Genomic DNA, 25,819 nt, shown 5'->3' with positions numbered 1-25,819 from the left:
CGTGTAAGAATAAGCCCACACAAACATGATTTTGTTTCATATTAAAGCTTTTCCAAGTTTTCCAATGTGTTTTACAGAAAAATGACAAGAAATCATTACAATATACCTATGATGATGTGACTATTTCTTTACATACAGCTATGCTGGTGGCAAACAAATTCTGATAGTGAGTGTAGGTATGCATGTTTGTATATGAGCCAAAAGGTCAAAATAAGTGTGTTAAGTTTTATTGGATAAGGATTATAAAGGAATGGATGATTATTTTGAGTTGTAACTTTAAAATGAGCTTAGCGTGTGACACCTTAGTGTCTGGGACAGAGCCTAAACTGATTTTATAGTGAATGTCTTCTTTGCAAAGTGGCAAAACAAATATTTAGACTCCTTAGGTATCCATGCACATATTATCAGGGCCTTGTGCTCCATCCTATGCCTTATGCATCCTATGCATCCTAGGAGTGTGTAATAGATTAATACAAGACACAGTACCAACAAGAGAACTTTCTCTCTGTAAATGCATAAAATAAAAAATTAAACAAATACAATTTGAAAAAACAAAAAAACAACCCGACCTTCCATGGCCCGCACCACGTGCGCGGTTGATCCTCTTTCACCTTCCTTTGGCACTGCACCGGCGCGTAATCTCCATGGGAACGCCGTCACGCAGGAGGAAGTGAACAGGACTATCTGACAGTGAGCTCGCTTTAGCATGGCAACAAAGGTAAGCAGCTGCTGAGTTTTCCCCACGTCACCTCCCCGTGTTGCTGGCAGGAGCTGTCGCCTTGTCGGTGATGTGTGCCCGGTGCAGGGGGTGTGCGGCCCGAAGCCCTCCGCCTGTCATGACGTTTGCCCGGAGGAGGGCTCGCTAACTGCCGGTTAGCCAGCTAATAGGATGTGCTAGAGTTTAACACTGACCACACGGTAATGACATTGAGACTTTACTGGTCCCGGTTAGCTAGTTGGTGAATATTTGGCTTGCAGCATTTTTTATTATAAGCTGAATGAAGTGGTGTTTCCACAGTGATGTAAAATGCAGCAATGATGCTATCGCTTCCTTCACTCCTTTTTTTCCTTTCCTTTTTCTAACTCCACCTTGTTCCTCCCTGGCCTCTTCTCCACCTTACTTAATAAAAAGTCGGTTGTAGTCACCGGTAACCTTGGATAGCATCATGCTACAAGTTGTGGCGTTTCTGTTATGAACGCCCCACCGGGTGCAGAAGTTCCCGCAGAGCGGAGGAAACTTCTAACATGTTTTTTGACACCATCATCATCACCTACAGCTGTGTGTAGCTCTTATCTGAGACGGGAGGTACTGACGTTTCTTCTAAAGGTTTCACAAACTTTTTCCAGAGGCTTTAACTAAATGTAGAAACCTATAGACAACATATATAATTCATTCCCTTTAGACAGGGGTGTCAAACATAAGGTCCAGAGGCCAGAATCAGCCCGGCAAAGACTCCAATCTGGCCCACTAGACAGCTTTGGCAAATCAGAAGAAAGGCACAGATTTTGGACTTTTATTTGTATTTTATTAAGTTTTGCTGCTTCTCTTACTTATGAAAACTTTACCTCTGGATAATCATACTACACCACCGTACATAAGTAATAGATATAGAATTAAATGACAGAAAATTGCCTGTTTTTTACTGTAGATTTATTTATTTATTTATTTTACAATCGTCTACACTAAAAAACAGTCTGATATTTTTTTATATCACTTTTCATTGTAACAACAAATTCAGTTGTTACAATTTAAGTCACGCTGACACATTTCTTTCATTTCTCACAGCAGTATTTCTTTATCCCCCAGAAAAACTAAGAAATACTGTTGAAATGAAGTATTTTTCTTATATTAAGACTTCACACCTAAATGTGTAGTTAAACTTCTTTACACTGAGTGAAAGGGGAGTTTCACTGCTCCGGCCCACTTAAGATCAAAGTGGCCCACCATGTAAAATGAGTTTGACATCCTTGCCCTAAGAAATATTGTCTAAAACAATAAAAATAACATAAAAAGCTAATTAAGAAACCTTGACTGTACAATATGTGATCACAGGTATGTGATTAAAAGCATTCCAGTGTGTAAGAGGTGGTTGCAGACAGACAAAGCTTTGTTTACAAGCCAGTAGCCAAAAAGAAAAAAAACATTGTTCTACAATGTGGCTCACCAGGACCGGCTCAGATGATGATATAGGTTTGGTATGTCTATTCACAAAACATTCTCTCATCATTTTGCAGGCAGTTCTGCCTAGGAGGGCCGACCCCACTGAGTTGAAAGCCATTTTTGAAAAGGTGGGATTTGACTTATATGTTTTGTTCTCTTTTTTGAGTTTGCCTAGTTTCAAAGAAGGTTTTCTCCCATCTTTTGATTTGGGTTTCTTTTCTTTTTTTTAATGAATTTCTAAAGCTCAGCCTTGTGTCTTTATTTTTTATAAAAAAAATGTTCTGTTTTACAGTATGCCAGCGTCAAGAAGAATGAGAAATACTTCATGTCGGCGCAGGACTTTGTGAGCCGTTTCCTCCATGCTCACACGGACATTCTGCTGACCAATGAGGCCACAAATCTGCTGGCTGGAGTGGTGGACCAGAAGAAAGATGGGTCAGTGTACCATTTATCTTTTAGGCAATGAAAATTTCACATATGTAGGGTTTTGTAGACAATTCTAGGAGGGTAGATATTTTTGTGGATATTTTTATCTTGCTTAAGGGCTCTAAACCAGAGATTACATGATGGGCCACATACACTCTACTTTGATCTTAGAAGTCACCAGAAGTTTAACTACACATTTGACTGAGATGTTTCAATATAAGAAAAAAATGTAATTTCAATTTCATTAATAGGAGAGAGAAGCAGCAAAGCCTATTAAAATACAAATAAAAGTCCAAAATGTATGCCCTTCTTATTTGCCAAATCTATCTAGTGGGCCAGACTGGAGTCTTTGCCAGGTTGATTCTGGCTTCTGGACCTTATGTTTGACACCCTGGGTCAGCACACCTGAATCACATGATTAGTTCATTACCAGGCCTCTGGAGAACTTCAAGACATGTTGAGGAGGTAATTTATCCATTTAAATCAGCTGTGATGGATCAAGGACACATCTAAAACCTGCAGGGACACCGGCCCTCGTGGACTGGGATTGGGGACCCCTGATCTAGACTCTTTTTGGGGTAGCTAGTTTTGATGATACCAAAAATAGGAAGTCTGTTTTCTCTTGAATATATTAGAACTAAATATCACTTTGCTCGTGGTGTTCAAAGCATGGAAGAACTACTTTTATTCTGCTTAACCACAACATGTCATCGATATCACTCTGTAGAATAACAGTGGATTAATACATCTGTGTTAAGTTTATGCCATAGGTACGTCATGACCACAAACTTTTCTAAAGCCCTACATGCACAATCTTAGAAATGTAGCTACACGTCATGCTAATGCAGGCCTCAGCGACTCTGATAGGCCTGTTTGGTACCATTGATTCCTCCTGTGCATTTCCAGCTCCTCTTACTGCCATGTTTTGAACTAGCTGGAAGAGAATGGATGAAACTGAAGTGAGAAACTCCTCACGAAATAGTGTGTTGGCAACTGCGTTGACCACTTGCATAGGCTGTGTTGTAGGTGTTGCATAGATTCAACACAGAAGCCTAAATCAGACATTGGCTAGATGCACGTTTCTTTTGGTTGGTGGATCAAGACTGGAGAAAGAAAAAGCCTTATTAATATTAAGCCACCTGCTAGGAGGTAAGCTCATGATAGACTCTTATTAAAGCTATTAGTACATGGATTATGTATCCCTTTGATCTTGTGTGACTAGCCTCCTAGTGTTACTTTGCATTTTATAAACAAACCTATGACTTAATCCTTTGGTGTAAGAAATGCACAGGGGGACGTTCATACATGAATTATATAGCAATGAGACATCAAAACCACCAAGGCCCCTGTCAGGTGTTGGCTTTTTTGTAGATACACCCCTAATTTCACACTTACGCCTCCCCCCTCCCATCCCCATCACCCCTGTTTTTTACATTAATATGTATGTATTTAATGATACATAATGATGGGTAATAAAATGTTAGGGTAAGTCAAAAAAGATTTAAAAAAAAGGCCCACATTGCCATGGTAACCACCTGGGCTTCTACAAAGAGCAAAGTGCACATGGCTGTGTAGTTTCATGTTATTACATCTGCTTTAAGGTGTGTGTGTGTATGTGTGTGTGTGTGTCTGCACTTACAGAGGACAGTGAGATGTGAGTAGTGGGGGTTTTTGGAATTGGAAAAAGAGAGAGCAACGTGCATGCTCTCTCTCACACACATGCACGCACGCACGCACACACATACACAGAGAGAGAGAAAAAAAATCACACATGCACTGTAATTGCCCATGCTATTCAGGAGCACTCAGTTGCATTGTGCGGCTTTGGAGCAGGATAAATGGTGGCCGTGGCATCAGGGTAAATCTATTAGGAACCCATGGCCCAGGCTTTGTATCTAAACCTCATTTTGGTTTTGTGGAAGAGAATGGAAATGATATGGGGGCAAAACAGGAAAAAGAGTCATTTTTAAAAGAAAAAAATTCTTTTTTTTTCTTCCAAATATTGTTTAGACTTAGTTTAGATGTGATTCACTTTCTTTTCGTATAGTCGCTGTACAGGCCTGTGCATTGTGATGTGTTATTTTCTTCCTGAACTTTAACAGACAAACGAGTTGATGAGGCAAAAGAGACCAGATGATTATTCTGCAGACCTCACAAACACAGAAGAAACACAATAAGTAGAGATGCGACAGCCTCGGGGCCGTCGCCTGTAGCATGAAAACAGAATTGCGTAGTTTTTTTGTTTTCTCTTTTTAAGCACTCAGCCGTGCAAAGCTCCAGAAAAGAACAAGGAGCAAGACAAAACAAGCCACTTTAGCGGCTGGATTTTCATCCAGCATGCCCGATCTCATGCAAATACACTCGCGAACAATACGTTTCGGTCGGTATATGAGGTGCAGCGTATTTGCAGCTAGTGCGCCTGCTGCTGTTTTTGCCAGGTAGGACTCCATTTCAGCAAGATGAGTGTGGGGACAATAGATTTAGCAGGGGGTCGGATGGGAGGTGGCACGCTTGCTTACTTTTGTGTTGTGCGAGAGAAATTTTTCTTACACAATGTGTGTGTGAGTGTGTATCTGAGTGGCTCAATGTTTGTGGAATGGGGGGGGGGGGAAGCAATGTAAACAGTGAAAATACATTTGTCTGTCTCCCTCTCTGTGACTGTGTAAATCAGGGGATATAGTGACAGTCCTAACAATCTGTTATGTGGAAATCACTTTTCTCCCTCTTATTCTCGCCGTCCCCGTGAGACAGAGAGACAGATAGATAGATAGATCAAGAGAGAGCGAAACAGAAACAGGGCTTTGAGGGTGGAGATGCCTCAATTTCCAGGGACCTGACATACAGGCCTAGAAGACGGTTTAAAGATTTTTCTCTTTCAGTCAACTTATTTATGTCCTCTCTTTTTCTTGTTTGGCTTTTCGCACATTCCTCCTATCTGATCATCACTCTCTCTTTGCACTCACATACTACAATGCACTCTGAGCTCCCTCTATTTCATTCGCCTCTTTCCGACTCCCTACCTTTCTATCCGTTCCTTCTTCCCCCTGATATTTTGATAGAAGCATCTGTTCAAGTGTGAAAAAAAAAACACTTCCACCCATAGACTCTTGGAGGTTTGGAAAAAAAAAAAGAAAAAACTTTGTTAAGGGAGCGTGCTGGGAAAATAGCAGTCTTCCAGAGGCTGCGAGCATTCTGGACTTGGACTGGTGGGTGTCCACTCCTAGAAGCCGAACACATACCGCTCACCTGCGTGTGTGTGTGTATGTGGGGTTTTTGGGGTGTGTCTGTGTGCAAGTGTTCTCTAGGTGGGTGGAAGGCTGTCAGTAACAGTGCCAAGATGCCACGGACAGGGGATTATTGAAGCCCCTCTAGGCCCCTCTCCCCCACTACTATCAACGAAGGAGAGCTGTCTTTCTATCAGCCGGGCCACAGCAACACCATGCATTTATGTTACTTGTAAACAGTATTTCCAAGCCTGGGTTTTTTTGTATATTTTTTGTGTATTTAAATGCCTGCTGAGAGAAGACAGAAGTAAAAGCTGGGTGATGAAGATGAGATAAACATATATATGTGGAATATAGTTGTAATGTCAGACAGGCATATCGGAGACAGTTTAAACTGCATTGAATTGGCATCATGACAAAAGTGTCATTCAGCTGTCATCCATAGAAACACATGCAAGCCTTTGTCATGTAATACATCCCATAAATATTGCTGTTTAAAGGATTTAACAAATCCCATGGAGTAAAGTAAGCAAATGAGGAGTATCACATTAGCCCCGTCTTTCGCGGTTCATCCCAGCCTGCAAACATGGATGGGGCAGCCCTGGACACATGCCATAGCAGTTGATGGTTGGTAGATGCTGTTGGTTGATTTGATTATTGAGCGGTCTCGTCAGGGTTTGAGTCTGCATAGCAAAAAATGATGCAACCCTCCCCCCCCCCCTTTTTTTCCCCTCATGGTAATCATTTTGCAGCCGTCATGGCGCTTGCTAATCAACCATCATAAGCTTCATCCCCGGCTGCAGAGTTGTGTGTAAATGCTTATGAGCACGTGGAATGTTTTTCAGTGCGCTTTACGGAGATGCCCCCTGGATCTTGTCTGGACCCCTCCCCACCCCCGTGGTCCAATCCCTTTCTTGATCAACGGCCCTCTCGGTTACACTAATATCCTGATTATCCATGTCTGGGAAAACACAGACGGGATGACCAGCGTGAATGCAAATTGATGCGTGTGAAAAGAACTCCAAAAACACATAGCTGACATTTTCCCTTGTTTCCATCTCAAAACAGCGATTCTCTGTGAGTCTTTGAGGCTGTGCTTGCTTAAATTCCTTTTATTAACCTGCGAGTGTGCTGTGCACGTGTTGCACAGGATCGGCGAGGTGTTGGAGAGTTTGTGAGTATTCCAGCAGTGTGAGCGGCGAGGGTATTAGCCTTGTTTTTAACAGTAGATCCCCGGACTCTGCAGTGAGCTTTTGTGCCCCCTTCCACCTACTTACCATCAGCGGGGGCCTGCTCTTAAGAACTACCTGCTTAGTTAATAAAACAATTAGCCTTGCCTTTGAAACAATGACAGCTGATTTCAGTTGCCGCTGAGGAAAAACCGTACGCTCACTTTTATCCCCTCTCCACACTTCCCTTTGTTCTTGAGCGGCTCCCTTTCCAGCACACACACAATGCCTTTCTCGAAATGTATCGATGCTATCTTTCGAAATGTATTTCTGGGTTTTTATTGAAAGCAGGTATTAATCTGTGTCTTTTGTCGCTGCCGCTTTGCCTCGTTGGGTTTTTCACGAATGTTGGAAGGGAGAAAAAGTAGTTTTGAAGACTGCATTCAAAAGACTATAAAGCTTTTATCCAAGCGCTGCTTTATGAAAGATCTCTGGGATTCATGTTTAAGAATAAGTTCCTAAAGCACTACTTTCTGTCGACGCCTCCTCCTCCAGTCTTCTATACTGCAGTCTTTTTCTGGTTATAAACCTATACTTTGTGTATATATAAATGCACACAAGCCTGAAACCTAAACTCTAAAGGCCAAACAAACACCTCTAAATTTCATCAGTAACATAATTAATTACAACAACAAGGAAAATGCAATCACTGCCCCCCCTCCTTCCTTGCCACACTCCCCCTCGGAAATTGAAATGGGTTTAATAGATGGATGCTCGGGGACTGCTCATTAACGCTGACCCTTCCTGTAATTATCAGATCCATTTGTGAAATTCATAATGGACTTAGGGCAACTGTGAACCAGGGCCTATATAAAGGCTAGACTGCGTGGTCCAGTTCTCCACAGTGGGACTTTCCTGAGGGGGCTCTCAGTGGGCTCACACATAGGCAGTGTTTTTGTGTTTATTTTTTTGCTTGCTGATGGTACATGTGGACGTGTGTACCTCTATTGAGGCTTCTAGGAAAACAGTGACAAAGAGATGAAGTGCTGTAATAGGAAAACTAGACTTTCAGCTCGTCTCATAGTGTTGTGGCAAACAAAGTTCACCCTTCATTTTCTCGTTTTTCGCCATGGCTCCTGTTGGCTTTCACATAATGGCTTCATCTTATATTAAATTTATGTTGATGTCCTTAACTGGCTCCCAAGCCCCTGCACACCTGTCTGCTTGTTTAAAATGGCACACTCTGCATGTGAAACGTCCTATTTTAAGCCTTTTTTGTGTGGTGTAAAGTTGGCCCTCTCAGTGTTAGCTGCCAGCGCAGACTGGGAACACACACTGAGCTTTTAAAAATGTTTTATTTTCTTGCTGTCACACTCGATGATTTTATTACATTACATATGGAATAACAGACTAAAAGGATAAAAGGCTGCTTGAATTACGTGTTGCGCAGATTGATAGCTTGTCCAAGTGTGCTGGTTTGCCACTGTGTGGCAGTAATTATGACGGTGTCTACAGTTTAATGCTGTGTAAAAATCACTTGTTTTTTTAAATTATTTTATTTAATATTTCATTTCATTAGTGTAATTTACGCTTAAGTCTTTATTATGTATTACATGGCTAATTGAATATCAAAGACTCAATGATCACATGCGTAGCCGATGAAGTATTTATACAGGGAACCTGAAACACAACGTACCACAGTAATGAATCAGCTCAAATGGCAGCATTTAACCGTCTGTTACAGACCTACTTATCCTCTTTCCCTCTGTCCTTCTCTCTCCTAGCTTGATCTCCTTTCAGGAGTTTGTAGCATTTGAATCGGTGCTGTGTGCCCCAGACTCACTTTTCATGGTTGCCTTCCTGCTGTTTGATAAAACGGGCATTGGGATTACCACTTTTGGTAAGTAACTCTGCATCTGATTTACAAGTTAACCTTTAGCTGTAGTTAAGTTTGCACAGACGCATCTACTGTGCAAATCTGATGTAAATGCCAGACAATCAATTTCTGTACCACAGTTTTTTTTATTAAACATATTTTATTTTTACTAAACATAATTCTGATCCTGATTCTGATGCATGTAGTAGATATTGTGATAAACTTTAAAAGTGTATACTGATTCACTGCTCAAAGTAAAAAGCTCAGAAAGTTATGATCACTTCTGGTACAGACGCGTATTTTGTGCTCATTTTAAACTGTTCCTGTTATGGTATTGATATTCTTATCACACGTACCGCAGTTTCAATCATGAGAAAAGCATCGTTGTCTTTGTTATATATTGTCAGGTAAGTCATTTGCTCGACACATGTGTTCTTAGTTCAAGTAAAACAAAATCTGGAGAGACAAAAAAAGATACACTGGGAAAACCTTTTCTACTCTTTCTAATGTTGCAGTTTCCTCAGGTTGTGCGTTCGTATCATGTTGAGGATGATACCAGCTCACAAAACTAATCAGGACTTAATAGAAGTGCCGGTTTATTGAATCGTAGCAATAATGTTATTATGTAAAGTGAGACAAAGTTCAGGTCTGAACACTGAACCTCATTCGCTGACATTTACCAAAGACTTATTCAGGCAGCGCGCTCCTCTTAAATGTGCCCTGAAGAAGTTTTCGTGCAGTCCTCCTTTGTTTATGTGGAGGTGCGGGGAGTGGAGGGTTGGGTGGGGGGGGGGGGGAGTCTGACCTCAACTTGTCTGTTCTGTTAGAGCTGCATCCACAAACAAAAATACTGTACGTGGTCTGGTAGCTTATCTGCAGAAATGAGGTTAGGGTCGGCGTTGGAGAGGTTTGGCGGAAACTACGGGATGCAGATGAAGATGGAGGAAGGGGTGGGTGGCTCTGTGTGTGTGTGTGTGTGTGTGTGTGTGTGTGTGTGTGTGTGTGTGTGTGTGTGTGTGTGTGTGTGTGTGTGTGTGCATGATTGGCACCATTACTGTGATGCCTGGAAGCTCGTAGGTGAAAAGGGAAGACATTTGTACTCGTTGCTCATTTCACATTTGCCTAATTGATTTAAACAAGTCTAATGCCAGCCTTCTGTAGGTGTGCGAGGTGTTGGCACATTAGGCTTGATTTGAAATGCAGTGCACACATCCCGCTCGCAAACAGGGGAAGAGTAAGTGAATTTCATTTTAATTGTTGCTGTCGACAGGGTGCAAGATCATTGCGGGTGATTATATATGCACATATGTAAATTTTCATATTTAAAAGGATCAATTAGAGTGACGTTGTCTTGGTGGCAATTAAAAGGTCTGCTGTTTTTCTGCGTCTCCCAAAGGTTAATGAATATCCCAAAACTTGCGAGTTATGAGACTTGCGTACGAGTGGAAAATTGTACGAAAAACATAGCACACATCGTGCAACGCATAAACACTGGCTGCAGCGTCTGCCACTTGCATCGGGCGACCGTGTTCACCAAGAAAAGCAAATAACTGGTGGCTGAGATTATAGGCTTGTCAAAGTTGCTTTATTGTGACACATTGCAGATTTTTTTTTTTTTTTTACTCCTGCTCTCTTTTTCACTATTCATGCCACTCATTTGATTAAACAGCCTCACCAAGCCAGGCACAGAAATAAGAACTCCTTTCTTTTATTACCTATTAAAAGCATTCATACCTGCAGCTCGTGCCGCATTAAAGCCCTGTTTGTTTTCCCCGTGTAATAAATGTCTGTAGTCCGATTTCTGTTTTTTTTTTTCCAAATTTCATTTAGTTTTTCTGTCAGGCCATTTTTATTTTTTTTATTATTATTCGATAATAACCCGAGCAGTTTTGTGTTAAGTACAAGGGCGGCGCATTGCTCAGAATTTGTAGCACGTAAAAAATATAAATGCATAATTTGCTGGAAAGTTGACTTCATAAAAACTGCAACGTAACATAGCGTATAAATGCAGTTGTAGCTCCGCCAGAAAGACAAAAAAACAGAAGAAGAAGAAGAAGAAAGGTGGGGAGGGAAAAAAAGACTTAAAGAGGTCTGAGTGTTGACAGGTCTATAAAAGCTGATAATATAAACGTCACACTCGGGAGCGGCCTGTCCTTTAAAGAATTAAAGGCTGTATATTTATTGCCTCATTAAAGTGTAAAGAAACACACACATACACACACACACACAAGCTGTCTTCCTTCAGAAGGTAATGCTGGGCTGAAGTAAATATTACCTTTCTTTTCTCTCCCTCTCTCTCACTCACTCACTCTCTATTTCCCTCCCTTTCTGTAAAAAAAAAGAAAAAAGGAAAAAAAATAGTTTCTTTCCTCCTTTTTCCTTTCTCCACTCCTTCAGCGCAGCCTGTTTGGTAATAAGAAACAGGTCGCTCTTTTGGTTTGTTTTTGTTTCTTTAGTAAGGCTGTAATTTAGGACTCATGTTCAGTGTCTCTCCACTCCACTGGCTGCAGAGGCTTAGAGGGTTCAGGCAGAGGAACATAAGTGAGAAGAAAAGCCTTTCCTTCTCAATACAGAGCCTACACAGCTCGAACAAGTTCTGCCATGTGTCATTCACCACTGATTTAGGGGAACTTAAGTCTCAATCAGAGCAGAATTGTATTCGCGAGATTGACGTTGACATTTTGTCAGCAACAATTGCACATTTTTTATTTTATTTCTTTATTTATTTTGGAGGGGGGGGAAATGAAATAATTACTAATGTTAACCAGAAATCAGGAAACACATGCTATTTGTTAAGGCTTGACTCACACGACTTTGCAGCATTCAGATTTGAGGTCTTAATTAGAGCAAACTAAAAACCTGAACAGGAAGAAACCGTGGATGGATTTTTATTTAATGGAGGCCTCATACGACGCACGGCCATTAACCTTAAAAGTGCGGTGCGATCTGTAATTGTTAAAGGTTTTTGAAAAGCTGGCATGCTTTTGCTTTGCCTCGCTGGTTGCTGCATTTTGTTTAAATAGTCTCTGTTTTACAAGAAGTCAATAGGGCAGCAGAGCAAGGTTCATTTACCAAGTTTCTTTAAAAGTCGAAGGCACTTGTGCTTAAGTGCTTCCATGTTATCAAAGTTATTCTAGAGCGAGTCTCGCCTCTTGGCAGCCATACTGAAACTTGTATGGGCAGTTATTTTGTAGAAGAACTACTTTATTGTCATCTGGAACATGCAATAGTTAGCGCACATTAGGTTGAAATTTCTCTGTATTTACTTGACTTTTCTTTCAGTGGACACCAGGACATAACTGCATGTTTACACTCAGCAGTCAGATGTGAAAACTTTGCACAAACGTGCAGTTTTTGCAAATTAAACTTCTACTACCATCTTTGCTGTTTCAGACGTCTCCTGTAGTTCTCAGTTTGGGATTCTTGGAGTGCCAATTTAGGATTCCACTAGTAAAATATGAGCTGTTAGAAAATGACACATATTCACAGATGAACCCACACATTATCAACTTCTCCCTTATTTCCCAAGAGGTCACCACAGTGGATAGATCCACATATTTGTTTTGGCACAGATCTTTGGGCTCGGGGCCGGCACAAGGGGTGAATTTGTTCACCACTACTCCGTGGAGTTGCTATAGTTACAGATGGACCTAATCAACAGAATATAGTTAGAAGTAACTTTGGCCTGAGCACTTGCAGAGGTTAATTAACAATATACTAATGATGACAAATAGCATTGTTATTGTAATATCAATGGTCTGCAGGATCAACTTATTGCATCTTGTTAATGGAGGAAATAAATAATATTACAAATAATGTTTTATCTCATTTATTGTCTCCTCTGTAGAGGATGTGAAGCAGGTTTTTGGCCAGACGACCATCCACCAGCACATCCCTTTCAACTGGGACTGTGAGTTTATACGGCTGCACTTTGGCACCAAGAGGAACAAGCAGCTCAGCTACGGAGAATTCACCCAGTTCCTCCTGGTAGGTTTCATGCCGAGCTCCTGCTCTCTTTTTTTTTTTTTTTTTGTGTCCCGTTTGGATCTTTAGCCATCAGAATTGTTGTCTTAAGGCCAAGAAAGATGCCAAGTGGATTTATTTTACCAAGTGGATCATCATGGCCTTGCCATATTGGTCCATTTGATTGACCTTTATTATAATTATGAATTTATTTTATTTTCAGTTGCTACAAACGGGACAGACATGACTGGGGATAGGACAGGGAGAAAGAATGAAAGAAAGAGAGGGAGAGAAAGAAAACCAAAGGGGAGAAGAGACGGTGAGAAGGGGGGGAAGAAAGAAAAAAAAACAAAAAACAAACAAACACCTGGATCACCTGTATGGAGAAAAAAAAACAGAAGAGAAAGCAAACAACAAAGAGCAACATAATAATAAAAAAAACAGCACCATCTAAATAAACTAGCTAGCAGTAGATAACAGTAGATACTAAATAATAAACGATATTGTGCAGCACACAAGATAGACAGCGCACAATGTGCTTTGAGGCAGCAGCCAAGAAAGGTGTAGTCCGCGTCTGTGAACACCCGTGTGTACACCTGTGTGCACACCTGTGTGGATCAGCATGCTTGTATTCCAAAGGTTTCTCCATGTAACGATCTGCTAGGGAGTGTGGGGAGCCATAGCCCCGTCCCCCAGGGTATGAAGCAGGTATAGAGGAGATCCAGGCCCCAGATATCCAGAGGCCCCAGAGTACAAGGACCCGAGGAGGACCACCAAAGGGGGGGGAACCGTGCCACCCTCCTGGGAAGAGCTGAGTAGAGCCCCAAAGGAGAGGTCACCCCGCAGCTACGGAGCAGAGGCCAGAGGGGGTTGCAGTGGCGTGCCCGCGGGCTCTGCCAGCAGCCAGCTGTGCCAGAGAGGGCCGAGCTTCAGGCCCAGAGGCCTGAGGGCACTCCACCCCCCGGAAGGAGCCCGACCGGGCCACAGGCGCCAGGCCCCGCCAATCGGCCACCAGGAGTGAGCCGGTACATACATGAGCGCCCAGCCCCAGACGACAAGGACCACCAACACACCAACGTCTGAGGGCATCAGCCACCGGCAGGGAGTGTGGTGAGGGGAGATAGGCCTCCGTACTTTAGAGGGCCTGAGATGTACCCAGAGAGGTTGAGTCTAAGACCCAACCTGACATATAGACACAGACGAACAGGCACACGCAGACACAGACGTGCATTCCCACCCCATATGCACAACCAAATACTCGGCACTCACCCAACGTGTAGACAGACACAAATAGACACTGCACAGACAGTCACACTCCCCAAACATACTCTATATCCCAGGTCCAGGTCCCCCCGCCCTCAGAGGGGCAAGCCGCACCTAGACCCAGGAGATGTAACCCTTCTCTCTGGGGTAGAGGCAAGCGGACCACCTCCTTATCTGCAGTAGCAGGGAGGCCCCGCATCCCAGACCCCAGTCTGACGGCCAGCACCTCCTCCCAGCCCCCCAGCCCTGACGGCTAACAAAACCGGGGTGAGCTCCTGCTCTCTTTGTCTGCTTGGCTGATATGAAATCACATTCTTTATATTGTGTTTTCCCTTTTTTGTCTAGCTGTGTTGTTTTCATCAAAGAGTAGGCAATAAATCTTCACCAACTGATTTATGCACATGTACACTTTGTCTTATACTCCTGTCATCATGTAACTGTATTTTTTTGTCAGTCCTTGGACACACTAACACACAGTCACATGTTTTAAGGGTTTTTTGGGGTTTTTTACTGGTTCTATCCCTCTCCAGCACAGTCCTCCACATTGTCCAGATTAGTCGTTAATGAAACACTGAGGTTATGCTTTTGGGACATTTTCTGCATTTGTTTTCCATTAGCTGACATGCACGTAGCATTACTCCATTCCGCCTATTCTGAAGCAGGTAAAGACACATTTCGGCCTCCATAAATAGTGTAGTACAGTTGGAATATTTCTAGTGTATTTGTGGCGTGTGAGCCATTTTCCAATATGATGTCTAGACTTAAATCGGGCCTAAGCAGGGGAGAGGTGGTGGAGCTGGTGGGAGAGAGGGAGGGCCTGAGCTGTGCCAAGTTTGCATCCACACTCACCATGTATCTGAATGAGCTTTTTATATTACACTTAACTTGGACCAGATGGCTTAAACACAGCGGGCAGCAGCAGATGGATATTGGGACATTGTTATAAGCGCATAGCAGTGTCTCTGCATAACTACAGTTCCACATACGGAATCTGTCCTTGTCTCACACTGTCTCTACTGTACTGTATGTGTAAGCATCAGCACGCATGCCTCGTGTTTACTTCAGTGTTTGCGTATTTGCGTATGCTTGTTTTTGCCTGTGTGCGCGCGGGAGTGCAGCTGTGTGGCGTTGCGGCCAGTAGATGCTGTACTTTGCATTGACAGCATGCCCAGTTCTCTCCCAGTCACTCAGTCAGTGGTTTCCAGCTCCTCACAGCAGCAGGCTCGCAGCCAGCCGCACTCATTGCTCAACTATGAAATGCACGTTTCCTGCTCATGCTGTCTGCGTTTGATCATTTTTCATAGCTTTTGATAAATGCCTTAATAAACGACAGAAGAAAGTGAAGTTTGTGTTACAGCTTTTCTGCTGATCTGCTGATACTTGTAAAAATCCACAGTACATATTTGTCATGTTGGTTTTTAATCATGTTTTTCTTTTTTATTATAACTGTGACTTAAGTATTAAGCCTCCAGCAATATTTGCTCACTGCATTATTTGTATGTTGTCAGCTACAGTTATAAATAACAGGATTTCTTGACCCAAAATTCAAATCTGTGCAATTGCATCATACTTTCAGTTTGCTGTTATGCTGTTATGTTACAACACGCTTATTAATAGAGAGACAGTTAAATTTAATCCCAAAGTACACTGTGCAACCATAAAAGTTCTCAAAGTTGGGAACACCAACCCACACATCATGTTGTGTATTTCTCTAATTCCCTAACATCCATTCCCACCCACCCTTGTCTCCCCCCCCACAAAAAAAAATGTTCTCATCCTTTATTCCCTCCACCTCTTCCTGCCATACATGCATGTGTTTATTGTGTTTTTCTGCCATTGTAACCACGCCACTGCCAGATGCTCACAAGATGGGATTATCGGGGAAAACGTTTGCGCCGCATATTTCTCACAAGGGCTCTCTCTGGCCAATTACTGTCTTGATGGAAGCCAGAGATTCTCACCAATTACATGCATTTTTCCCGTCTCACACATGGACGCCGGCCAAGGCTCGGCTCGCACTGTCAGCGTGCTGTTGTCCCTGGCAGCGGTATTGCCGATGTCCAGAGAAGTGGCACATAGTAGCTCATATTATAAATTCTGGCAAGTAAAGGGCTTGAATTACGTGAAGGGGACACCACATGTCCCACTTCTTTCCTAAGCACTCAAAAAGTGAATTGTTGGCATTACTCAGATTTTTAAAAGCCCCAATTATATGTTTGACTCGACCAAGAATCAGTGGGCAGCCCTTAACATCACTGGCACATGTTTAAATGGACCGTTGTGCTTCTTCCTCCGATAACTTTGATAACTTTACAGTTTTTGGTGCCGTTTAGAAGCTTGCTTGGGGAATGAGAGAGGAGCAATCCCACTCTGCTCATTTCTATTGTTTAACTTTTGAAAAAGGAATCCCAGCCATTAAAAACAAACAGAGGTGGGTTGTCATATGTTTTTATTCTTGTCCAAGGGCAATTAAAGCTACTAGGAATGCCTTGACAGTCTCTCCCTGGGTGTCTTAAGCCCCTAGCTTTATGTCTCCTGCCTCCCTCGCTCCCCTCCCAAATAAAAACCACGTCCCAGAAACACTCGCACAGTTACAAGTTAAGATTTTAGGAGGCCGAGACTATAAACTTCTCCATTGCCTGCACCGCAGTTGTTTGTTGCTCTGTGTGGTTGGCGTGTAGCTTTTCAGACTCGGGACTGAAGAGAAATGGGATCTAATTTTTGTCTTCTTCTTCTTTCATGTACAGATGGACACAAATGCACAGATCAGTGTTTCCTGCGATGTTAAGAGACACACAGTCATGCTTGCAAAACGAAACGCTTCTCCCGTTTGTTTTTTTTGTTTTGTTTTTGTTTTGATTGTAGATATTCAGCTCCCCTCCCCCTCCCCAAATCTTTTTCTCTTCCCAGTTTATGTCTTACCAAAGTGTTTTGACCTACTCACAACCGACCAAAGAAGTGAGTCACGACACTCAGGATGCTGACACTAAAATATCTCACCTTATTTACTTTGGAAGTGTTTACATGCGTCAATCTCTCTTCATTTCCTTGCTTTCCACTCACTTATGCACTCTCCAGAGCCCCTGCTGTGCTCATAGGTGATACTGACACATGCCTGCTACATTTACTGCTTTTTTTCTTCTTCTTCCTCCTCTTCTTCTTCTTCTTTTTTTTTTTTTTTGCAAATGTAGCTCTTTTGTTGCAATGTCTATTCTTACTCCCCTCCGGTCTCCACTCAGCTTTGTGTAAATGTCACTCTTCCCCAGTCGTTTCTCTCGGGCGCCTCGATTTTAGAGTTCGATCGGTTATGCTGTCAGCGAAATATCACTCAAAAATTCAACACAACAATAAGTCATAGTCTCATAGGTTTTTGTGTTGTGGTTATACCTTTTTTAAAGAGTTCTCTTAACAACAATAACATCTGAATCAATCAGCTGAATAACGTGCATGTTCAAGATTTAATCAGCCCCCATATGTTTTGTCCAACGTGACTTTAAAAAAATGATATTCATTTATTTAAATCTTAATTTTTACTTTCTTCCTGTACAAATATTGTTAGCCAGTCCTAATACTTTAAGAAATGTAATTCAAAAATCTTTCTTAATTAATTTTATAATATTCAAGTAAATATCAAGAAAATTAATTTGACACTTCAGTTTGATTGTTTCTTTACATATATGTAGCTCTGGAGCTGAAACATGTATTTTTATTGTTGGTTACTCAGCTGTCTTATTTTTTTCTTAGCAGTTATTATGCATAATATGAACAAAAAGCATGTGTTAGGATCTTGAACATGTTCATGTTCCATATTAGAAAACTGACCAGTTTTGGTGAGATGAGACGTAATTAACCCATACACAGTAAAGTGTTCAGCTTCGTTATTTAACAGTAAATCTATGATTTTTTTGTGTATCTTTTTTAATATATTTGATAAGCAAAAATACCTTTTGTCTATGAGTAAATAAAACTCCAATTAAAACAAGCTAATAACTCATTTTAAGACACTGTTGATTTTTCTTTTGGCTCTGACTAAAACCTCTTTTTGAGCACCAAAATAACCCCGTGCATTCCCTATATATGCACTTTCCTGAGGTCTTGTAATGTGTCAGAAACCTCATGCACAAAAATACATCAGGCTCATTGTCTTTTTCTTTTTTTTTGCCTTCATATGTTTTTTGACCTGAAGGCCTTCATACACCGCAGGTGAGTCAGACGCTCACAAGCTAGCTTTATCTTGCTGTTTTTTTTGTTTTTTTATTGGCCTGAAATCCCCGTCTTTTGCTGATAGATAGAGGAAGCATTGATGTCAGCGGTTTGTTTACAGCCTCTCTCTGTAGACTTGTGGTTGCAGGTACTGATAATGGCTGCTAATTTTCAAAGGCCTTGTGGGATCTGTCCCCACCACAGCCTGCTGTTGTCCCTCTGGACCTATTGTGCGTTTGTGTGTGTGTGCATGAAGAGAGACAAAGTGAGCAGTTGGGCGATTAGCTGTCTTGCCCCAGTGTGTGTTTGTATGTTTCTCCCTCAAGTGGATTTAATGTGGATTTAGGGAGAGTGTGAAAAGCCCAAGCGACGCCTCACAGTAGGCAAGCCCCTGTGCTGGAGGAGAGGAGACGAGGCTAAAGCCTGGCTAAACACTGGCACTGAGAGTAGTGGTGGAGGGGGTGGGGGGCAGATGGCACTGTGGGGGCCCATGAAAGCAAATGGTGTGTCATTATTCATAAGTGTTTATGTGGATTTTTAATTTATAAAGGCAACTCAAAGAGGTGTCTGACCCACGTATGTGCACAATAATATCAATTTAGTGTACGCACTTGCCTCCCCTCCTTCCTCCTCACCTCTCCATTCTGCAGGAGATGCAGCTGGAACACGCGCGACAGGCTTTCATCCAGCGTGACCAAGCCCACAGCGGCTCCATCTCAGCGCTGGACTTCAGGGACATCATGGTTACCATTCGGCCGCACATGCTCACACCCTTCGTAGAGGAATGCCTCGTGGCGGTGGGTTTTTCTTTTTTTTCCCTTTTTTTTGGCTCTGTGGTTTTCTCATCTATTTGTTTTACTGTCGTCCACAAGAGCCACAAAGTCAGGTTGGTTAAAAATAGCAAGTCACTGGTGTCTCTTGGAAACTATCCTCAGTCATGATATGTTAAAACAATAAAAGGTTGGATGCATCAGGTGTTCCTTAGCACCACCAATTGGAAAAATTAGGCTTTTTTTTATCCACCACGATGCATTTTTTTCTCATTCGTAGATTATTCATGTATGCATATCTTTAAATAAGTCATTCTAAATGTCGTGATAAATTCCAAATGTGCAATGATGCACACTTTGGATGCAGAAGCATGCACGGTATTGTCAGCTCATATGCACTATATGATGATTTGGTTGCTGAAGTCAGCAAGCAAGCCAAAGCAGCCTGTCATTACTGTATTCTCCATAAAAGAGGTAAAGTCAAGATTCTTTTCTTCTATCTCACCACTTATTTCTTGTGCTTTTTTTCCTTCTCTCTTTTCTCACAGCCCCACAAACCGAACACTGTGGCTTTCTCTTTTCCTCTTCTGGCCATCTCTCATTCTTCTTCCCCTTTATCTTTTTTCCCCTGCTACCTCTCATCTGTCCCTTGCTCTCTTTCCCTCTTCCTCCCTCCTTTCCTTTTTTCTTTCCTCTCTCTCAGCCGCCCCTCTATCTCTCCCTTCCCCCTTCCCTCCCTTCCCCGTGTCTCTCTCTCTCCCTCCCAACATGTCATTAAGTCTAACCTCTCTGGCAGTGTCAAAGCCAAGCAGGAGAGCTGAATGGGGAAGATAGAGATAGATGGAGACTGGAGCTTTACAGTCCATCATCTCTGCCTGTGCGCGCGCGCGTGTGTTTGTGCGCCTGTGCGGGCTCTCTGTTTGTTTTGAACTCTGAGATGTTTGTCTTTTTTTTGCCTCTTGTCTTTTCTTTCTGCGTGTTAGTGTTTTCGTTGCGCGCGTGTGCGTCTTGTGTCTGCGTCCATGTCTTGCCCCATTTCATAAACACCTTGTAGACTCTGTCATTTTCTCTGCTGTGTTTACCTCACCGACCAGACATCTTGGTGTGCTGTTAGTAAACTCTCATGCACGCGCGCTCCCACACGTACACACACACAAACACATACGCACACATGTATCACAAAACCTCATAAACACTGCAGACACATTAAAGGCAGTATCATAGCAGAGCATAGGCAGTGAGACGGCAACCTTTAATTCACTCACCAAACATGGTAATTGATTAGCGCCTCACTCTTTTTCACCAAAATACCATTCTCCTCTCTCCACTGTGGGAAGATCCATGTCTGTACACTCACAGATATGAACAGATGCAAAAGTGTCTCCCTTGTTAGAGCAGTTTCACCTAAGCCAGAGCTTCCCTCCCTTGTTGCGACCATGTTGAGCAGCAGGCGACCTCTCTGAATGCGTCTGTAAAGCAAACAGTGCCATCTAGTGAACGGAAGCTCAACATTTTCTCCTCACTTAACCCTTCAGGCCAGCACAGTCGCAGTGATCTTCTAACTCAACAGTACCCCACAGTAGTCGTACTTGAACGCATATATTTTTTTAAACATACAGCATTTAGAGCTGCTCCTCTAAGCCTCTGAGAGCCTCATTTAATAAAGATGGGATCGTGGTTCGCGTAAAAGAGGCTGTGGGCAGCCTGGAATGTCCTCTAGAGCCCGGCATCTATTTTTAATCTGTTACCTTTTTTTTTTCTATTTTCTTTTCTTTTACCACTTCCTCCATCTCATAAAGAAAGTTAATTAAACTCCCTTAGAGTGCGCATCATGTGATGGAAAAAGTAGCGGGTGAAACAAGTTTGCATCTCCCTGTGGAGAAATGCTAGAGAGGAACGCGGCTAATTAGCCACCATGTTTTACGCTGTGTGTATTTTCATAACAGTAACATCCAGATGCACGGCTGTGTTGAAGTTTATTTTTCTTATTTGGTTGCTTGTTAAAGTACCCCTCTTCTTTCTTGCCCAGGTTGCAGGGGGTAGCACGTCTCATCAGGTCAGCTTCTCCTACTTCAACGGCTTCAACTCGCTGCTCAACAATATGGAGCTGATTAGAAAGATCTACAGCACTCTGGCTGGCCACCGCCGAGATGTGGAAGTCACTAAAGGTACCCGGGGAGAACTTCCCACTCCCCTCCCTGTATATATAACACATACCTATTATAACTGAGATGGCAAAAAAAGCAGATTCACATTTATGTAATACAGACCACAGTCACAAAACAAATGTAAGTATGCACCACATGCACAGTAATGCGCTTTCCAGATAGGTATGTCTATGTGCGTTGTACAGGGCTTGGAGACTTGTTTTTGTTTGGGTTACTTCCTTCCCAGTGGCATTTAAATGGGCATGCTGGATTCAACCCAGCACACGTACTGCATGCCCACAGTCCCTGATGGTGCCTGTCTTGTCTATTACATATCCTGGCAGTGATCTGAGGAACACAGGAAAAACTTCATTTCATTTGAAAAACAAAGAATAAAAGTGGGTAAAATTCTGCTCCTTGCTTTTGAGTCTGTGTTGTTTAACCCTGTAGATCCAGTGTCATTTATATGCTTAATACTAACTCCACAGTCTACATTACTGTAAAGCAAATATGCAAAGCTACAGCATAATGAAAAAAGACGCTTTTCTTTATTGAAAAAAAAACATACTGTTGTATTTCTCATAACTTATTTTATATGTATCTTTCTGTCTCCATTAGTTAGTTCCTTTAAATCTCTCTCCCTTGTTTGCCCCACTTGCTGTCTCTCATTCCTTTCTTCAGTACTTGGCAGGGCTAATGGCTTTCAATGTCTTTCTCCCTTTTGCCATCTTTTTCTTTTTGACTCCCTCTTGAGCTCTAGTTGTCTTTAAGAAACCATTCTGACCTCTCTCCACATGGCTCCAGGCCACTAACGGAGCCTTATGATGCTATCTGAAGCCTTATCAGGGGTGTGGACTGTACCCGACTCAGACCAAAAGCCCGTACACTCTACAAACTGTTCCCACCAAGGGTACACGAAGGCCTGGGCTTGGCTCGACCCAGGGTGGCCCGCAGCCAGCCAGGCCTTCACGGCCACCGCCTATCTACTCTCCACTCCCGAAGTCATTAAGGCCTCCTTGGGGACTGCGAATGCTCAGCTTCACACAAATAGCGCACACACATCTGCATGTATCAAGACTGTGTACATGTTGCAACACACGCTTCTCTAGCATTTCTCACATAACGCTCAAGCATTAAAATGCATTAACACAGCCAAGCATGCACACATGTGTAATAATCCTGATTGATTCCTGATGTGCAACAAGGCCACTGTTTTGCAGAGACACCATTACAGTGCTCACAAAGCTGTACGCGTATATTTGGGCGTATGCACACAGGGGACCTATATAGGAGATGCACTATTTTGGGCTAGCAGTGCACTGCCACAGAACAAGTCACGACTGTGTACCTTTAGGCCCTTTCAGACATACGCTTCTTTTCATTAATGTGATGGCATCATGTTGGCTTTTTTTAAAACCTAGCCTCTTTTTGCATGAAAGTCCAAACTTACAATCCTGCTTGTCCGGCCCGTTAACAGTTGTGTGTGATTTTTAACTTTGCACAAGAATGAGTGCATGCAGGCACATTAACACATTGGCATTCACAAGATTGAGACATCATCGTGTCTCTTCTATTTTTTTGGTCAATGCCCTATGTATTTATAATGCAGGGCTAAAAAGGTTTTTCATTAGACACCTGCTTTCTGTCTGTCTCACAGTCACATGCTACCCAAACTAATGTCATAGAAGGCTCGAAGCTGCCCGTTCGGGTAAAAATGGCTGAACAGACATTTTCTGCACACAGCAAAATGTCTGAAGTGTTCTCGCTTTGGCACAAACATCTGTCCATGAACATTACAGAGTGCCTTTAGTTTCTGTAGGAGCACACTGACCTCTTCAAAGTCAGCAAGCATAGTTTTACATCCCGAGTTTTTCTCTTGTCCACTTTGCTCTACAGTTTATTTATTAGATGTTGAAATCTTTATCTTTGCTACAATGACAGTCTTTGACAGATCGGATTAACAAGACTTCTAATTTTTTTGACTTTGGTTAGTTTGCTGTGAGTTCATTGCATTCATATGGCATGAAACGGCAACGTGAGCCACTCATAAGCCGTTCTTATGTCACAGAGTTACATTTAAGCACAAGGCGCAGCATTAGTAACTTCATTAATTACTTATAATTAATTATACCTGACATGTAAGTCAGGATCTAGCAGCAAATCACTCTGCATACTTGATCTCTTGATGACAGAGAGTAACAGTTTATAAGCTAGTCTTTAATTATTGTCTCATCGGTTTACTAAAGTATGTTTGGATGATGCGACTTCTGTAATTATCAGTGTAATTTTCTTAACACTGATATTCTAATATCAGTGTTAAGAAAATTCCGACCTCGGTCAGCTGGGTGTCTTACACATAACATTATGTAAGTACTTTGGCTTATTGTCATGGGAGTGTTTGAATGAAGCCGTAATAGTAAAAGGGACCTTCTGTCTAAACAGCAGAATAAATCAGTTTAACAGGCCAATGAAGCCAGCAATGTTACATGTCCTAAGCTGAGGAGAGATGTCTGGCTCTTACTAACAACAGATCTAAAACGTAAATTGTTGCGATCAGATTTTTGACCTTTTTTGTCTGCCACCAATCAGTCCAGACTGAGATGACTCAAAAAATCTTTTGCGCAGACATCCCATGTCCTCATGGTTTGAGACCTGTTTACTATTAAGCTGATTGGCATGAAATTTTATGGAAACACTCGTGGTTCAGATTTAGATAATGACTTAGGTGTTCCCCTGACTTTTCCTCAGCGCTATCATTGACATTTGCGTTTGACATTTTTGGTTTTGAGTCAAGTTCACTGTGGATCGCTGTGAGTTTTCAGTGCAAACATTCATCCCTTTAAACTTTAACCACTTTGGTGATTCCATGACTTTTATTTTTCCCTCGGTGGTAACTATCAGATGTGACCACGCTGACGTGATAAACTCAGACGGTGAGCGTGACGAACAAACCTGCTTTGTGATGCTTTGTAATTTTGAAAATGTTAGCACGCTGACGCTTCCATTAAAAAGCAGCGTCGTGCCTATTTATGGCATCCAAGATTATCTTAGCAAGGGATAGTAGGAGTTTTTCTTTAAATATCAAGCAGTAATATAAAGTTGGTAAATGCTTTTCTAGGGTTTTCCCCATCTACTTCCCAGCATTGTTCTTTTTTCCCCCCCTAAATTATTTATTCTTGTGTAACTATTCTGCCTCACATGCTTGTTGGCATTACCTGCTTTTACTCATAGATGTGTGTGTATGTGATAGAGAAAGGGGGGGGGGGGGGAAGAGAGAGCATGCCTCGGGGGTAAGCTGAGCCTCTGTGGGGTGAATGGCTCCAGTGTAGGACGACTTTGTCACAACCCCAGCCTGCTGCTCTTTGAATAAAGCAGGTCAAACAATGGTGACTCCTCCACTGTAAGCCTGCCTACAGTCAACCTGTTCCTTTTTCATTTAACAATAGAGCAGGTCTTAAGTTACGACATGCTAAAGATGCCTCAAAGAGGTCTTAAAGTCATAACTCTCCATGGCCGTATTTCTTTATTTTAATTTCTTCAGCGTGCTTTGACACATTGTACTCTTAACTCACAACCAACTCGCAGAGGGAAGCTGCCGTGAGTGACAGAAGTTGAAGGAAAAATCCATCATATGGAGCCATAACATTAACGCAGCCACTGACAATAACTCGGATAACTCCAACTCCTCGTCAGGGAGACGAGGAGTTCGAGGACCCACTTTATTTTTGGTGTATGTGTTCTGTAGTGACAAGAGCAACAAAGGGATAATGCACTGCAGCAAAGTCCAGTGTTTATCGTTTAACAACACATCCTGTTGTGAGATGTGATGTCTGTGTTGCCTTGAGTCATTCAGTCCAATCTCTTAAAATATTGGTCTAACATGTGAAAGAGTCCTGGTCCGAGACTGAGAGGAGACAAAAACCTGTGAGGGTTGCACCATGAAGGGTATATCTGGTATAACAATCTGGTGAAAGAAGCTTTCATTATCTATGATATTTGTCAGCCAGAAAAATAACAAATTGCTACATTCACACTATAAACACTTTGTGACTGCTACACCACATCATTGCACTGCTAAAAGAACAAGTAGGTCGTGAGCTTATAGCTCCATGTTTCTACTGAAGATGGCGTGCAGCCAGTCACATCCCGAGCAGTGGTGTGAACACAGCATTAAGGGAGAGCTGTTGTCTTAAGAGTAGGGTGGGTGAAGAATCTCTGAACTTGCTTAAAGTAAAGATATTTAGGAGAGCGAAGTGGACAGGCAGATTGGGGTGTTGATGTAATGTTGTACACTGAAGGTGAAAGTACACTGAAGGTGAACCGTGCCTCAAAGCTCCGCTCTTTATTTACCTGTCGATTCACATCTTAAGACTCCTCTGTGATTGTGTCTTTTGAACTGTTATCTCAGATGTTTAGAATTCAGTTAAATTTTATTTCTATAGAGTCAAATTACAGCAACAGTTGCTTCAAGGTGCTTTAGACTGTAAGGTAAAGATCCCGCTAAAATATGAGAGAAACCCCAACAATCAAATAACCACCTATGTGTATACATCACTCCTCATTTAATCATTACAGGGAGTGCAGAATTATTAGGCAAGTTGTATTTTTGAGGAATAA

At 42.2% G+C, this 25,819-nt stretch overlaps 1 protein-coding gene across 4 annotated transcripts in view; it reads left to right on the top strand.

Annotated features, from left to right (window-relative positions):
- Nucleotides 1-578: 578 nt before the first annotated feature.
- The window catches only part of slc25a13 (solute carrier family 25 member 13), a 55,238-nt gene continuing 29,997 nt past the window's right edge, over nucleotides 579-25,819 (top strand). Inside the window, exons 1-7 of one of the 4 annotated variants that reach the window (XM_026155361.2) lie at nucleotides 579-718; nucleotides 2,236-2,289; nucleotides 2,454-2,596; nucleotides 8,765-8,880; nucleotides 12,704-12,843; nucleotides 18,936-19,082; nucleotides 21,085-21,223. In XM_026155361.2, coding sequence (XP_026011146.1) covers nucleotides 707-718; nucleotides 2,236-2,289; nucleotides 2,454-2,596; nucleotides 8,765-8,880; nucleotides 12,704-12,843; nucleotides 18,936-19,082; nucleotides 21,085-21,223 — 751 coding nt within the window. In that variant the 5' untranslated portion in view covers nucleotides 579-706. Of the gene's footprint in view, nucleotides 919-2,235; nucleotides 2,290-2,453; nucleotides 2,597-8,764; nucleotides 8,881-12,703; nucleotides 12,844-16,687; nucleotides 17,041-18,268; nucleotides 18,286-18,935; nucleotides 19,083-21,084; nucleotides 21,224-25,819 lie in introns of those variants that run through there. The other 3 variants (XM_026155362.2, XM_026155364.2, XM_026155363.2) reach the window with 3 other exon arrangements.

Source organism: Astatotilapia calliptera, chromosome 22 (genome assembly GCF_964374335.1).
Source record: "Astatotilapia calliptera chromosome 22, fAstCal68.1, whole genome shotgun sequence".
NCBI lineage: Eukaryota > Metazoa > Chordata > Actinopteri > Cichliformes > Cichlidae > Astatotilapia > Astatotilapia calliptera.
The sequence above is the reverse complement of the archived record's forward strand: the minus strand, read 5'-3'. Positions and strand labels throughout refer to the sequence as shown.